Genomic DNA, 17597 nt, shown 5'->3' on the forward strand with positions numbered 1-17597 from the left:
TTGGCTTCTTTTCCTTTAAGATGTTCATTTATGTTATTTTACCTCTGCTTTGTGCGAGAGTGTCTGAATTTTGTTCTCTATGTCTTTTGTGCTCAAGAACCTTTCAAGGGAATTTTTTGAAACTATGTTTGTCCTTGCATGTTTTTAACTTGGTAACTAACATTTTTCATTTTTAAGTTTAACTAGATGCAAAGGATGTAATTTCTGGGCTTTGGGCTTTGGTAAATATTCATTTCTTTAAAATAAAACTCACATCATTCTTTTAAATATAGCCAATGGAATCTAAATGCCATAGTAATTTAATAACCTTTATCATACATGTAGAAACAATACATATGACTGAGTTGTGTCATAACATTCAGATATTTTACATTATTTTCCTTTCTCCTTGAAATCCTATTTCCATTTCACTTCCCCACAAGATTTTATCCTATTACATAATCTGTTTTTATGCTTGAATATCAGTTTTGATCACCCTATTACAGGTTTTGCAATCAAAGAATAGACATGCTCACCACTACGCCCTCAGTGCCCCTGTCCAGCCAGACGCTCCCTGCCCTTCCTCCCACCATGAGAGGTAGCTCTGGGTCTACAAGGCACCTTCCACACCTCACATCCCAGCCACTTCTCTCTGGGGAGCCCCTTCTCACTGCCACCTCTCCACCCACATCCCTTGTTCTCACCCATCCTTTCCTTCTGTGTCCTGGAGCCTGTCCGCTCTCCTGTCCTCACCACAAACACTGGCTTACTCCCATTTCTTTATGATCTCCTCCCCCATTATTCTGCGCCACATATTTCGGATCCTTTAGATTACAATAAGATGAATAACTGATTCCCCCTAAGAATCATCTCAGTTCATTGCTGACACTCCCCCCTTCCCCCTTCTCATTCTTTACTTCCCAGTTTAGAAACTTGGCTTCTACCCTACCATGTGGAAGTAGCCTAGGAAAGTTGTCCTAATAATAGTGACCTAATTGCCAGATGCAGAGGCTGTTTCTCAGTTCTTAATCTCAGTGACCGTAGCATTTAACCACTAACCGTATGATCACTGTTTTCTGAGATTTCCGTCACTCCTAGATGGTCTTCATGCCTTTCCTTCTTTGCTTTATCTAAAGGCCAGTCTTTGACACCCTTCTCTTTTTTTAGCAGGGAATCTCGAACTTTAGACCAACTGTAGGACTCATGGGGCAGAGAAGGTGGCTCTTGTTCAAAATGCAGATTTCCTGGGCATTCTTGGGCATCTCCTTGGAGATGCTTAAGATGTTTATTCAGTTGCTCTGGAGTATAGCCTGTGACTCTGCAGCTTCAGCAGGTTCCCTGGTTGATGCCATGCAGGTGGCCCATGGACCACACATGGAGAAGCTTCATTGTCCTTAGGGATCACCACCCTTCCCTAACTCGAACTTGTGCTCTCTTTGTAGTGACTTGAAGCCCATCTCTAGCCATGCCATCCAGGAGTGCCTCTCCAGCTCTACCTGGAAGCCCCATGGAGTCTTCATACTAGCTCCCCAGACCCTCAGCCTGCATCTGTTCTACCCTTTCCTTTCCAGTCCCCTGCCCCCACCCCAGTGGAGTCTACTGTCCTCCTTTCTGTGCCATTGCCCCCAGCCTTGCTTTCATGGCCTCCCTGTGGGCATCAGTTTCCGACCGGTTCCTTTCTCAATTCTCACCTCTCCCTTCCAGACTCTACAGTGCTGCTAGCTTTATCTTCCAAACACACCTTTCTGGTCATCACTTCCCTGCTCAGTGATCTTCAGTGACTCTCTAGGGCAGAGCATCAGGTTAAGCCTCCCAAACTTCATGCTGGTGGCTGTCTCCACCTCCTGGCCCATGCTTGAGCACCCACTTTGTAGAGCCCTATCTAAATGCTACTCCACAGCCACAGGTTTCCTCACAAATAAATACCTGTGGGTACCAGCCCACACGTGTGCCTTCTCCCTGCTAGAAATCCCCTTCTCCCACATGGCTCCCTGTCAAAGGCCAGCCCTGAGTCATCTTTGTATCCTTGTCCTAGGCTTTTGACTGGAAGCAATCCCATGGTGGTCTGTGACCCCATGGCATTCACTTTTGTGTTTTGTTTTCAGTGCTCACCACTCTGACTGGTGTTGCTGCAGCTGGCTGTGTACTGTGTCTTACCTCCCTTCCTAGACTGTGAGCTCATCTCAGGCAGAGATGCTCTGTGTTCTCTCTAGGTTTCTCACATACCTAGCACAGTGCTGTTACTCCAAATATATATATAAATTTTATATATGAATTTATAAAATTTCCCATGATTTTAAGGGTCAAGGTTAAAATTTTCCTCTGAATAGGATTGTCATTTCAGTTATTAGTAAGCAGTGGCTCAAAATGTCAAATATACCACAAATGTTGATAATTATTAAATTAAAAGTAAAATTTTATTGGAAATATGTATTTTAATAAGATATAATGTGATAAAACAGTATCTCAGCTAAAGGCTTCAGTCAGCTCCAACATTTCTGGTGCTATAAAAGTTTTTATATCTTGAGACACTGTGCCATTATGACATGAATGAGAGAAATGCCTTTCTCTTGCAAAGGGGAAGAAAGGCCATTGTGAAAGCAAGATGGGAAAGGAGAACCCACATGATGCCTAGACCACAAACACGTTCTCAAGTAGATGATTTTTAAGGACTATATATATGAAAGTTAAGGATCGAGATATTGCTTCCTTAAAACAATATGCATAACATATCATTTGGGAAGTCTTTCTTATATGTCACTTGGGAAGTCTTTCTTATAGCCCAGTTTGAAGACTACCACCGAAGTGATATTTTGCATGTCACCTCCACTAATTAGTGCAGTTTTATTTCTGGTTTTATGGTTTTAGTTTCATTGCATCTTATATCTCATCTCTCTCCTTTTGCGTCTTGGCCTGTTATTGTCTATGCTTGTGCACGTGACCTACTGAACATAGCTTCTCATGTCCTATTGACAAACTCAGGAATGACAACTTGGCTGAACAAAAGATTTTTATTAGGTCATAATATTTTAATTATGGCATTCTGCTCTCTCAGTTGCAGTGCAGTGGATCCAGGTTGGTAATGGCAGTTAGGGAGAAAGCAAGTAGGATAGCAAAGTCAGGAATCAACAGTATCATAACATGTATCCTAAAAATCAAGGCTCCAGAAAAGTCTTGAAGTCAAAAAAATGTATGCGGGCAAAAAAAATTTTCCAAATGGTCCTCTTATTTCAGATATTACAAAAATTTCTTCTGGTACCAAAATCTGTTCTAGTTTGCTAATGCTGCGGAATGCAAAACACCAGAGATGGATTGGCTTTTATAAAAAGGGGGTTTATTTGGCTACACAGTTACAGTCTTAAGGCCATAAAGTGTCCAAGGTAACACATCAGTAATCGGGTACCTTCACTGGAGGATGGCCAGTGGTGTTCGGAAAACCTCTGTTAGCTGGGAAGGCATGTGGCTGGCGTCTGCTCCAAAGTTCTGGTTTCAAAATGGCTTTCTCCCAGGATGTTCCTCTCCAGCAAGCTTGCTCCTCTTCACAGCTGCACTGAGTTCCTTCTCTTTGAGTCAGCTCATTTATATAGTTCCACTGATCAGGTTCCACCCTGAAAGGGTGGGGCCATGACTCCATGGAAATATCCCATCAGAGTCATCACCCACAGCTGGGTGGGGTGCATTCCAAAGAAACACTCAAAGAAATTTAATCAAAACTGATAACGTCTGCCCAGAAGACTGCATCAAAGATAATGGTGTTTGGGGGACACAGTACATTCAAACTGGCACAGATAACAAAGTCAGGAATCAACAGTATCATAACATGTATCCTAAAAATCAAGGCTCCAGGAAAGTCTTGAAATCAAAAAAATGTATGCAGGCAAAAAAAATTTTCCAAGTGGTCCTCTTATTTCAGATATTACAAAAATTTCTTGGGAATATTCAGGATGCCAGGAGATTAAAGATAAGCCTCAACTTTGCCTCCTCATTGAAATTGAGTGCTAGGGTTAAAGCTTTAGATCTCAGAAGTAAGAGGCAACATGAGCTACTCAAAAAATTACTTGATCTTACTTGCATTGTGACTGAGTGATAAGTATTCTTAGACTTTTAGATATTTATCTAATAGACTTTTTATTCCTAGAAAGAGATTAAAAGAAAACTCTCTGAAATGAGGAATCTTGAAGAAACAATGGCAAAACTTCAGCTGGTAAGTAGATGTCATATTGAAATGCCAACATTTTCAGTAAGAAATTTTTTATGATTTATCATATGCATGGTTTTTTATTGGTATAATTTATGTACTATAATATTCATCCTTTCGAAGTATACAGATCAGTGGGTTTTAGTGTATTCACAAAATCGTATAATTATCTCGTTTAGAACATGTTCATCACCTTATACCCATTAGCAGTCATTCTCCATTCCCTGGATTCCCCCAGCCCCTGGCAACCACCAATCTACTTTCTCATTTTATAGATTTGTCCATTCTAGACATTTCTTAAATGAAATCATATAATTTACAGCTTTTTGTATCTGGCTTCTTTCACTTAGCATAATGTTTTCAAGATTGATTCATGTTGTAGTATGAATCAATAGTAGTTCATTCCTTCTTATGCCTGAATAATATTTTATTGTATGGATATACTTTTTATATTTTCATAATTCTTTCATTTCCAAAATAGTAGGTGCCGAGTAAAATTCAAATTTGGAAAACCTGTTAGGAATTTTATGTTCTTTTAATAACTTTATTACTTGTAAATTTACCAACATTAAAGTAGAAATTGATAATTACTTGATAAAGTTGACTGTTATTGAAAGCACTCCGCCCTCTTTCAGTACCCTTGTTTGGTAGTACAAGCTGTTATCCTAGTCATAAAGTTTGTTCTGGTAATCTTGAATGGGAAAGATTTTGATCATCCTACTGTAAGCCTGCAGATAGCATGTAAGTCCTATAGTCCGGAACTGACAGAAAGAACATCTTGCTTATAGGTAGAAACTCCTTGGTGTTCACCCAAAAGATTATTGATTTTTTTTTTATTAGTTTGTTTAATTGGAAGAGTTTCCTCTAAGATTGGAAAGAGACTAATGCTAACTTCCAAGCTTTCTCATTACCTATACTCCATACAGCCTACCTGTGATGTTCTGGTAGCGTAGGTGTATTAAAAAGGAAACTACAGTGATATGCTGGCACATATAGGTGCTCAAATACTTGTTGGTTTGTGTATGCACACTATAAACAGCATATCACAATGGCTTCCTTTTTTCTCCAACTATTTTATTCAATATCAAATAATTGAATTAGCTAAACCTGCTGAATGTTGTCCATTCTTGAGTCTCATAGCTATTATAAAATTCTCCAACAGGGTTAATAACTGTAAAGTAGATGTTCTGATGATGTCTTCATGAGAACATAAGCTCCGTGAGGTCCAGGAGTCTTGCTCTTTGTTGACTGCTACATCCCTAAAACCTAGAACAGTGCCTGGCACATAATAGGTGCTCAGATATTTATTGTTGACTGTGCACACTATAAAAAGTTGAATGTGATTCATAATATTTGTCTCAGAGTCTTGTGATGAAGTTTCAGTACTGTGGTTACTTTCTGACCTTCCTCATTTTTTCTATTAGTGCTGTATTTTGTGTATTTTAAAGATGATAATCATGATGATATTAATGATCTGCATTTATTAAGTACATTTATTAAGTGCTGGGTACTGTGCAAAGTGTGTCACATCCAGTGTCTGGGTACCAGTGACTTCTCTTGTTTAGGTACTACTCTTATTTCCAGTGTGCAGATGAGGCTGAGAACATAAGCAGTGTGGTTACAGATACACACTGGCAATCTTAAGACACTATGTCTTCCTCCTGCGCTCTTTGAAAATTAAAGAAGCTTTTACAGTTTTTATTGCACACATACATATTCATTTAGGAAAAACAGACAATATGCTAAACAAATTAGAAGAAAATAAAATCTAATAATCTTACCACCCTGCAAGGAGTGCTGTTTATATTTGGGTTTTATGGTGCTTTTAGCCCTAGTTGATAATTAACATCAGTTGAAACCATATTTGACTAATTAGAAGTGCCTATGTATATATATAGGTAAAACAATACGTAAATAACTATTATATAAATGTGCTTATGAAAATATATATTTATATATATAAATATGTATTTTATATATATTTTGTAATATATAAATATATATACAACGTTATGATATTTTATAAAGTTATTAGAAATCTTAATGATACTATTAAAATTTGCAGGAACTAGACTTATGCCATAAAGAAAAGGAGAGACTGAGTGGTGAACTCCTTCTAAAAGCAGATCTTGAAACTGTTGTTCATCAGCTTGAACTAGAAAGGCAAAGACTTAACAAAAAAGTTGAGAGTTTTGCGAGTACTGGTAAGATGTAAAATGCTTATAATTTAAAAGTGATTCTGATTGTATCTTGATGTATTTTTTCTTAGTTCATTCAATAAATATTTGTTGAGTGTTTTTTATATATCAGGAATCATACTAGGCTTTGTAGATGCAGTAAAAATTTCCATCTCAAGGAATTTGCAGGATTCTTTTGTGTTTCACTAGTTGCTACATGGAATGCTCTTTGAATAGTTTTCAAATAGAAGTATATACTTCTTTGAAGCAGACTGATACAGAATTAAATATAAGACTAGGAGGAAGATCACTCTGAAATAGCAGAAAATCTGAAGTATAGTATAATCCTTTTAAAGAAATGCAGTTGGCTCACCTTAAAGTACAAACCCACACACACAATTGAAATAAGCTCATTTTCTTCCAGGTTCAAGTCCTAAATGACTTGACTTAACCTAAGAAGTTGCCCATTCATTCATTTGACAAATGTTTATGAATTGCCTATTCTGTAGCAGGCTGTTTTCTGGGTCCTTCAGTATGTAATGACAAACAAAATGCACAAGGTCCTCTTTTATGGAGCTTTTATTCTAGTTACGAAGACAAACTAATAGCACATAAACTAACAAACTGATTTAGTTCTTTTTAGAGGTATTAAGATAAAATGGGATGTGCTGGAGATTGACTAATTGAAGAACTCAATGTGAAGATCTAAGGGCAGAGTTTTCCAGGCCAAAGGAATGACAAGTACAGAAACTTGGTGCCATCAAACTTGGTGTATCCTAGGAAGTGAAGAAGACTAGTGTTAAGAAAAAATCATTTCCTAGGGCCTTCAGAATTCACATGACTAATCCTTTTGTACCCTTCACCACTTACTAGCTGTGTGACCTTGAAGTTAACTTAATCTTTCATTGCCTCAGTTTCCCTATCTCAAATGGGAATAATGATGGCACCTACTTCAAAAGGCTGTTATGAGGATTAAGTGATTTAATATATTAAAGTGCTTAAAACCATGTATAAAAGTTTGCTATATATAGCTACGTATGATCTAGTGTTTCAGCATAATCTTTCAGATATCGCAAGCTCCCGTGTTTTTTCAGTGTTTTCGGTGCATCGCTGCTAAAACTCAAGCCATAGATACATCAAAACATTTACTTTCTGCATGCCTACACATGGGCAGCTAAGCATGATTACACAGCAGACACATTGATAATACTGTAAATTAAATGTTCCCAACCTCAACAGGACCCTCAGTGTTGTGTGGGATTCTTACTCTAATTCTCTTAGTGCTCCATCTCCCACTCTGCAGGGAATGTTTGAAATATTTTCCATTCTCAAACTTATGACTCCCCCACCGCTCATTCTGAGTAGATGATCCAGTTTCCCTGAGAGAGTGGAAGTCATCAGGCAGGCATTCTCTCCGTTTCCTGCCCCCAAGTTTTAAACCTGCCTGTTTGAACCTGCTCCATCTCTCCTGTTAAAATGGAGGAGTGTCCCTCTTATGAAAGGCCAATGCTTCCATCTTTTTTCTAGGTCCTGTCTTCTAATTTTAAGAACTTTACATATTGATTATCTCTTTTGCTTAATTTTATTCTTTGTACTCCCAACCCCTCCTCATTAGCATTTAAATATGTTGACTCTTCTCCCAATCTAAAACAAAATACCTTGACCTGTTGCCCTGCAGCCACCCTTGCCTCTTCTTCATGGCTTCAGCATGTGAAAGGTCATCACACTTGATATTCCTGCTTGATTACCCACTATTCCTTTGCTCTCAGTCCACTCCAGTTTGCCTCTGTCCCCACCTCACCACCAGAGCTGCTCTTGTTAAGGTCATCAGTTAACTCCATTCTGCTAAATGCATTGGAAATTTTTCATTCATTGTTTATTTGAGCTCTTAGCATTCAACACAGTTGCCCATGCCCTGGCTTCTATGATTGCACCCTCTCCTTGTTTCTTCATACGTCTTTGGTCACTCCTGCTTGAGATGTATTTGCCAATTCATCCTCTAGTTTGCATTACACACTGTTCTTTTGTAGCTTTTATCTGAATACAATTAAAATAATTATTTGTTTGACCTTGGTTATGTTTTTCATACTTGCATTGTTAGCAGGTTCTGGTCATACAGTAAATGCTCAATAAGTATCTGTTGAATGGATGAAAGAAGAGATGGAAATGACTCAAAATGTGTCTTGAAAATCGGGCTATGCCTCAGTGTTGAAATAAGCATCAATTAAATTAGGTTGAACTATATGAATTTGCTGATATTTGAATGCTTTTGACATATAAAAAGGGAATTTCTATAGTAAAGCTAATAATTGTGTTCGTTTGGAGTTGTTTGAGCTTTTATGTTTATACTGTATTAAATTCAAGCTTAATGTAAAAAATGTGAATATTATAATTATTCATGGATATATTTTCTTTGATTTATTTTGCTAATTATATGTGCAACATACTTTTAAGACTTAACCATTTTAATTTGCAGAAAGAGAACTTACTCTGGAAGTTGAGAGGATGAGGTTAGAACATGGAATAAAACGTCGAGACAGGTCACCTTCTCGTTTAGATACATTTCTGAAAGGTATAGAAGAAGAACGAGACTATTATAAGAAAGAGCTAGAGAGACTCCAACATATAATACAGAGAAGATCTTGCTCTCCAAATTATTTTGCACGGGAAAAATATCCAATTTTTAAAACACCAGAAAAGGTAATATTTGTTTGTAAGAGTAATTGACAAGGCAGAAGGATATCATGAACAAACTTTTCTGGTTGATTATTATATTAAACAACTTTCTTTATGTTTGCTTTTAAAAACTTTCTTAATTTTTATTTTTGTTTTCTTCCATGACCTATACTATAGGAATGCTGCATTAATTAGGAAAACCACATAAGCACAAAGGACAACATTATTATGGGTTTCTGGAAATTAAGAAAAGACTGAATAGCTGAGTCACAGGAGGAGTACAGGGGTTGACATCTGGGCTTCCAGAAACTATAACCAGGGACTTACACTGCTGGACATTTATTTCCTTTCTCTCTGGCCTTCTTTCATTATAAGCTACGTTTTCTCTCGCAGCAAAGTGGCTTGTCGACATGGTGGGCAACATGGCTTCCTATAACTCCCAGCCTTGGACCAGTCAGGAAGGGGGATCACATTGTACTAAGCAGGCATCTACTAACCATCATTGGGAGGAGGTTGGAAATAGGTACTGGGCAGATCATTCCATTTGTCCACTACACCATGTTTGCAAATAGGTAGTCTAAAAATGTTGGCTTTGTGTATCAGCTAATTACATCTCTCATCATGTGTATTTTTAATGCTAACCATGCTTCATGAGAGATTAAAGTTATGTGTCTTAATTTTAGGTCTTAATTATTGTTGATGTTCCATGATTATCATTTGAGTTCTTCAGATTTTTCTTTTTTTAAGCTTTGAAGCTACAGGAGTCCACAGAGGCACAGAAAGGCTTATATGATCCTAGCATTATCCACATACTAGGTAACATTGGGGGAATTGGGAGAAAAGTCATTAAAACTCAAAACATTTGATTTCAGACTTGGCTGAATTTACCAATTCCATTATCTTTTCCCTGAAGATTGTGTTAATTGTCGAACAGGTTGGGATCTTTTTCTTATGAGACTCTGATTTTTAACTTCATTGACTAGTGACATCATTTGATTTACAGTGGTCAGTGCAAATACTATGTTATCTATCATAAAGAGAATAGGTGGAGAAATACAGTGCATGTTTATATGTTATTTATATATTAGTTGTTTTTTAAGTTCCGTATTTACTCAGGACTCAGGAAAATTAAGTCATTGAATTAATTATTTTTATTGTATGGAAAAATCTTCCACAAAATGGTAGATCATTTAAATCAAGAGGCACCAAGTAGATAAAAGTCTCAAAACTTTTAACCTAAATATTTCATTCAGTTGCTTTGTTTGGAGTCATAATTGAAAAATAAGTAAGAGAAAATGGTGAGGTACTGGTGACTTAGGTAAGGCTCTCTTCCCAGTACAACTTACTTACTTTCCTGAAATGTTATAATTTTACCTGACATAGATAAGGAATCCATTTTCTAAAGCTCAGAAAGTCAGGGTGTTCAGTGCATTTTAGAGACCCAGTGATAAATCGCTGGTCTGTTGGGTTGCAGGTGAGTAAATGAGTGAAGGGGGTGGGATAAGACAGTTGTGAGTGCTGGGAACTAGAGAGTGCAGTCTAAAATTAGGTATTGTAAACATGTTTAAAAGCACTTTGTTGGCAAACAGTGAAGTCCTCACTAAAGCTGGATTTGGTATAAGCTGTAAATTTTTCTATCCCTGCTTTATGGTAAACTGTTAGGCACAGTTTCTTCGGGATTATAACAACTCTGAAAAAAAATGACTTTTTTAATATCAGTGATCTTTATTAACAAGACAGGTGTTAATTTCTGTTATCTGTCTAGGGAGGGCACTGTCCCCTTTCTCCTAGTTCTCACCATGGTTCCTAAGTAAGGTGTACTGGAAGGTGCTTCGGAGTTAGAGGTGTGCTACAAATTCCAACTCCACATACTGGTTTTATGACTAGTTACCTAGTTTCATGGAGCCCTGGTTTCCTCATCTGCAAAGAAGGAAAAGTAACTACAACCTCTTTCTAAGATTAAATAAGGTAATTTGTATAAGGGCCCAGCACAACACCTGATGGCCAGTAAATGTGTCATTTCCTTTTTCTTTGCTGGATCAAAGCACATCAAGTCTAGATAGTAAAGTTAGGTTTTGTTCAACAGATATATATATATATATTGAATGCCTGCTGAGAATGAGGCCCTGGGGTTACAGAGATAAAGAAGACATAGCTCCTGCCCTCATAGTCTTCAGCATTGTTATAGTTACTTACACTGGGAGAGCAGGCTTCCATATACCTGGTCCCTGCCCTGGAGAATTGAAACCAGCACTTCTCAAAGATTAGCATGCTTCAAAATCAACTGGAAGTCTTAATAAACTAGAGGTACTGGGTCCTACCGCCCGAGTTTCTTATTGAATAGGCCTGAGTGAGTCCCCTGTTTTGCATGTTTAATGGGTTCCTTTATGCTGCTGATCTAGGGACCACAGTTGTAAGTTCTGCTGGTATAAACAACTCTAGGAGAATGACAGTTGGTGTCATCTAATGGGATGTGATCAAGTAGTAACATTGGCAGCTAGGTCCCTTCTTGGGAATGTGAAGGCCAGGAAACTCACATTGCACAGGCTACCAGTGCTCTTGTCTCCTACTCTCATTATATATTTAAAAATTGCCTTCCTTAATTACATTAAAGGAACGTGTGTTCTTTTTATCTGTTAGCATCTTCAGTCAGTCTCATCACTGGCATTTTTTTTTTTTTTTTAACACCATGTGATAATTGTAACAAATGATAACATCTGTTTTTAAATTATGTTTCAGGGTGATTACAATTCAGAACTTCATCTGATCACAAGAGAAAGAGATGAACTTCAATGTATGCTAGAAAGATTTGAAAAACATATGGAAGAAATACAGGCCAATGTTAAATTATTGACAGCAGAAAGAGATAAACTAAGTGTCTTATATAATCAAGTAAGAAATTAATTATAATTAAGCCAACAGATTATATAGAATCATTTAATTATAATGGAACTAGTATATATCCTTCCAATTACTGTAATATATAGACCTATTTTATACTTAGAATTACAAGTAGTAGTTTCTGTTGTCATCTTGCTCCCAAGCAAAGATTTCTTTTACTTTTTCATATTTATTTTTCCTTTTTTTTAGCCTATCTATGTGACAAGTCAGTTAGAGATAATGTCCTTCTAAAACTACCTGAAACAGATTTCAGCCTGACTCTGAGCTAAGTTTATGCTTGGGATGCAGGCATGTTGGGACAATCTGTCAGAACGGTAGGCAGAGCTCACTCTTGGATATATTGAATATTAAGAATATAGTTTTTTGTGAAAATAATCTTCTCAAGAGAAAAGGGAATCAGTGTAGATTGGTTGTTGTCAGAGGGCAGTGAGAATCTGAGCAAAGCATGGTGTCTGTCACCTAAATTTGTTCCCATACCAATCTTCCATGAAATCTTACTACTTTGAAAGCGGGAGGACATGCAAATTAAAGGTCAAATAGCAAAAGCTGCTTTCTTCTTTTCTGAGCTTTTCTAGAGTTCTGCAATGCAAATTGATCTAGCTGTGGGCTTTCCCCACTGTTAGATTAAAGTTCCCCTTTTGTGGGTCTGCTTACTTAATTACTTCTTGTCCAGTCTGTGATTAGTTTCCAGATTTTGTGCTTGGAACCTCCCTCAGTCTCTTTGTATTTTTGGTTTTATTATTATTATTTTAATCCTTTTACTCATTTTCTTGGGATTTGGCAAGAGAATAAAGGTAGCATGTGTAAAATTTGCTGTTGTTAACTGGGAGCATATCCAAAGTGTTTTTTATGTCTTAATTTTTAAGGCTCAGGAAGAATTATCTGCACTAAGAAAGGAATCTGCCCAAAGCACCATCTCCCATAATATTGTTAGTCTTGTGGAAAAAGAAAAAGAACTTGCATTATCTGATTTAAGAAGAATTATGGTAGAAAAGGAGGCTTTAAGAGAAAAGTTAAAAGTAAGTACTTTCATTTTTAAGATCCAGAAATTTTAATTTAATAAGAGTCATAAGATCCAGAGATTTTAATTTAATAAGTCATTTATTATAAAAGATAATTTATTGAGAAAAAAAGGAGGTCTTTGTCTGTGTTTTCCTGTGAAGTTATTATTTAGAATATGTACAACTAGGTCACAGGTTGGCAAACCATGTCACATGGGCCAAATTTTGGTCTGCTGCCCATTTTTGTATGGCCCATGAGCTAAGAATGGTTTTTACCTTTCTAAATGGTTGAAAAAAAATATCAAAAGAAGAATGTTTCATAACGTGAAAATGATATGAAATTCAAATTTCAGTGTCCATTAATAAGGTGTTACTGGGTACCATGCTCATTCATTTATGTGTTGTCTGTTGCTCTTTTGTACTGCACTGGCAGAGTTGAGCAGTTGCAACAGAGACCATATGGCTCACACAGCCTAAAATATTGATTATCTAGCTCTTGACAGAAAAAGTTTGTCAACCTCTGAACTAGGAAGTTCTTAGTGTGTAGGGACATTATCATTTTTTTAAATAATGGCTGTATTAAGATATAGTTTACCTACCATGCAATTCACCCATTTAAAGTGAATTGCATGGTAGGTAAACTGTATCTTAAAATTCAGTTGTTTTTTAGTATATTCACAGGCATGTACAATCATCACCACCATCAATTTTAAAGCATTTTGATCACATCAAAAAGAAACCCTATACCCATTAGCAGTAAATTCCTATTTCCATCCAACTCCCTCAGCCCTAGACCACCCTTAATTTACTTTCTATCTCTATACATTCACCTCATCTAGACATTTTCGTATAAAGGTTATTTGTGCCTGGCTTCTTTCAGTTAGCATAATGTTTTCAAGGTTCATACATATTGTAGCATGTTTCATTGCTCGATTCCTTTTTATTGCTAAATAATATTCCTTTGTATGGATATGCATTTCATTTATTCATTCATCAGTTGTGGACACTTGGGTGGTTTACAGTTTTTTGACTGAATAATGCTGCCTTGAACATTTGTGTACAAGTTTTTGTGTAGATGTTTGTTTTCATTTCTCTTGAGTATATACCAAGAATGAAATTGTTAGGTCATTGCAGCTTTCATGGGACTGCTTGCTTTAGCAGATAATAGGTAATTCTATATTTAACTTACTGAGGAACGACCAGACTGTTTTCTAACATGACTGCACCAGTTTACATTCCAACCAGCAGCATGAGAGTTCCATTTCTCCACGTCTTCATTAACACTTGTTATAATCTGTCTTTTTTTATTATAGCCATCCTAATGTGAGTATAAATCTCTAGTGTGGTATATATCTCGTTGTGGTTTTGATTTGCATTTCCCTTATGGCTAACGATGTTGAACCTATTTTTATGTGCTTATTGGCCATTCTTCTGTCTTCTTTGGAGAAGTGTCTATTCAGATTCTTTGCCTATTTTTTAATTGGGTTAATAAATTTTCAGTTAACATTTTACCCTAACAATCCAGTTTAAGAAGGCTTTTAATTGAGATCTTTTGGGATATTGCATTCTAGAAAGGTTTTTTTTTTGTAAAAATAAGTGTTAACATTACCAAACAGAAAAATTCTGCGTAATATGGCAGCTTTTGGCACAGGCTATTGATTTATCCTTCTCCATATCTGCTGAAGTGACCAAGAAATGTGAAAATTGGGTATAAAGTATAATAAGACTGAAGATTCAGGAAAAATGGCATTCATATTACCAGAAGCCTTGTAGCTCATGGGAGACAAGAGTTATTTCTTTCGAATAGATCTTTGAATTAAAAATGGAACTAAATCATCTTGATCCTAAGCCTCGTCCAGTGGTTCCTGTTGTTCAACTCTCCACCCGGTCTTTAAATCCAGGCAATCATCACTGACATCTCTTTCCCTGAAAGCTCATATCTCTCAATCACCAAGTATTATTAATGCTGCCTCTTCAATAATACCTGACATTTATTAAACCCTTCCCATGTGGGAGACTCTATTTTAAGTGTCTTATTTCACATGGCTATTTCATTAAATCTTCACAGTAACCTCAGATAGGTTGCTGAGTTACAGTGAGGTTAAAGAACCCTCCCAGGGTCACCCAGCCACGAAGTTTCAAGGAGTCTGGCTTCTGAGCTCACATTACTTCTCTTGAGTCTGTTTACTTTTCTCCGTTTGCCTGCTACCATCCTGTTCTGGCTATAATTATTTCTCACCCAAATCATTGCATTAGTGGCCTCCATACTTTCTATTCTTGCTCCTCTCAAATCTGCTTTTCACACTGAAGTCAGCAATATTTCAAAAATAGAAATATGATCGTGTCACTTCCCACTTACAATCTGTTAGCTGTTTTCAAGGACTTCAGTGATTGGCCCTTGACTACTTTGAGGTCTCCTTTTCCCTAAACCCATCTCTCCCTCCTCCTCCCCTTCTCAAGAAGGGTCCTGGCCTAGTGGATGCTCTCTTGCCTCCAGCCTTCTGCATAAACTACTGACTACTTGAAAAATTCTTTCACTATTCCCAATCCCCTCATCTGGTTAATCCTGTTCATCCTTTAGATTTAGATTAAACATCAGCTCCTCAGACAGGAAATTAACCTAGATTCTAGATTTCCTTTCTATATGTTTTTTAAGGATCCTTTCCCTAACAGGATAATCATGGATTTTATTACAATATCTTGTTTAAAGTTTGTCTTTTCTACAAGGCTATAGTATCTATGAAGTCAAGGACTGTATCCATTTTACTCATTACTGTATTCCTAGCACCTTGCTTCGTACTTCTTATGTATGTACTCATTTAACTTTGGTTGAATGAATAAATGAATAAATACGTATAGCACAGTGACCCTTTCTACCAAATGTGGAATGCAAGCGTTAGATGTCTTTAAAAACTCATCCCCATTATATGGATTTTTCTGGAAATATTTATTTATAATGGATATAACTATGAATCCATTCTAGAAAACTCTTAAGTCAGCACAACTTTCTCTTGATAATTAGACTTAGCAACAGCATGAGTTTGGATAGGTTAATATAGTTAGGAAAACAGTCCTGGTGGTTCACACTGTTGACCAACCCTTTCTTGAAACTCTGATCTCTCTTTTTTAAACTTTTAATTTTGATATGCTTTCAGACTTCACAGAGCACTTGCAAAAATAATACAAAACCCGTGTAGAGAACTCCAACGTATCTCTCACCCATATACCCAGTTCCACCAACTTTTAAGATCTTGTCACATTGGCTGTTTCGTTCCATCCATCTATCTGTCCATCTGTCTGTCTATCATGAATTTATTGGTTTTCTAAACATTCGAGAGTAGGTTGTATACATCATTTTCCTTGAAAACTTAACATTTACACTTGCATTTCCTGAGAACAGGAATATTCACATAACCATCTCAAGTATAGTTATCAATTTCAAGAAATTTAACACTAATGTAAAGCATATAGTCTATATTCCAGTTTTTTTCAGTTGTCCCAATAATGTCCTTTTGGGCATTTTCTCCTCCATTTTTAGATACAGTCCAGGATCCTGTATTGCATTTAATTGTTATTGTTTTATTAATCTCTCTTTTTTTAAACATAAATACAACATGCACTTTTCCATCTCAACCACTCCCAAGCATACCGTTCAGTGGGATTAATCACATTTACAATATTGTGCTACCTTCACCACCATTGCCAGAACTTTCCCATCACCCCAAACAAAAACTCTGCAATCATTGTGCATTAATTCCCCATCCCAGATCCCTGCCATACCTTGTAACTTGTGTTCTACTTTGTCTCTATGAATTTGAATATTCTAGCTATTTCGTTTAAGTGACATCATATAATATCTGTCCCTGGGTCTGACTTATTTCCCTCAACATGATGTCTTCAAAGTTTTATCCTAATTTCATTACTTTTTAAGCTGAATAATAGTCCACTATATGGATATATCACATTTGTTTACCCATTCATCTGCTGATGGACATTTGGGTTGCTTATATGTTTTGGCTATTGTGAATAATCCTGCTATGAACACTGGCATACAAGTATCTGTCCGAGTCCTTGCTTTCAATTTTTGGGGGTATACAGCTGAAAGTGGTATTGCTGGGTCATATGGTATTTCTATATTTAACTTTTCGTGGAACTGTCAAACTGTTTTCCATAGTGGCTTCACCATTTTACATTCCCATCAGTGTACTAGGATTACTATTTCTCTGCATCCTGACCAACCCTTGTTACTTTCTTTCTTTCTTTTTCTTTTTCTTTTTTAATAGCCATTTTAGTGAGTATGAGGGAGCATCTCATTGTACGTTTGATTTGCCTTTCCCTAATGGCTAATAATATTGAGCATCTCTTCATGTATTTATTGGCCATTTGTATATCTTTGAAGAAATGTCTATTCAGAATTGCTCATTTTTAAATTGAGTTATTTGTCTTTTTGGTGTTGAGTTATAAGAGTTCTTTATATCTTCTGGATGTCAAATCCTTATCAGATTATATAGTTTCCAAATATTTTCTCCCATTCTGTTGGTTGTCTTTTCACGTTCTTGATAATATCCTTTGCACGAAAGTTTTTAGTTTTGATGGAGTCCTGTTTATTTTTTTTCTTTTGTTGCTCATTCTTTTGTTATAGGGTCTAGGAATCCATTGCCTACT

The 17597-nt window shown here is 36.6% G+C and overlaps 1 protein-coding gene across 2 annotated transcripts in view; it reads left to right on the forward strand.

Annotated features, from left to right (window-relative positions):
- The window catches only part of CEP135 (centrosomal protein 135), a 128175-nt gene that overhangs the window by 21421 nt on the left and 89157 nt on the right, over nt 1–17597 (forward strand). For both annotated transcript variants that reach the window (XM_037829857.1, XM_037829856.1), the window contains exons 9-13: nt 4118–4183; nt 6243–6381; nt 8831–9054; nt 11770–11922; nt 12798–12950. In XM_037829857.1, the coding sequence (XP_037685785.1) occupies nt 4118–4183; nt 6243–6381; nt 8831–9054; nt 11770–11922; nt 12798–12950 (735 nt within the window). The remainder of the gene's footprint in view (nt 1–4117; nt 4184–6242; nt 6382–8830; nt 9055–11769; nt 11923–12797; nt 12951–17597) is intronic.

This window comes from Choloepus didactylus, chromosome 3, assembly GCF_015220235.1.
Source record: "Choloepus didactylus isolate mChoDid1 chromosome 3, mChoDid1.pri, whole genome shotgun sequence".
Lineage (NCBI taxonomy): Eukaryota > Metazoa > Chordata > Mammalia > Pilosa > Megalonychidae > Choloepus > Choloepus didactylus.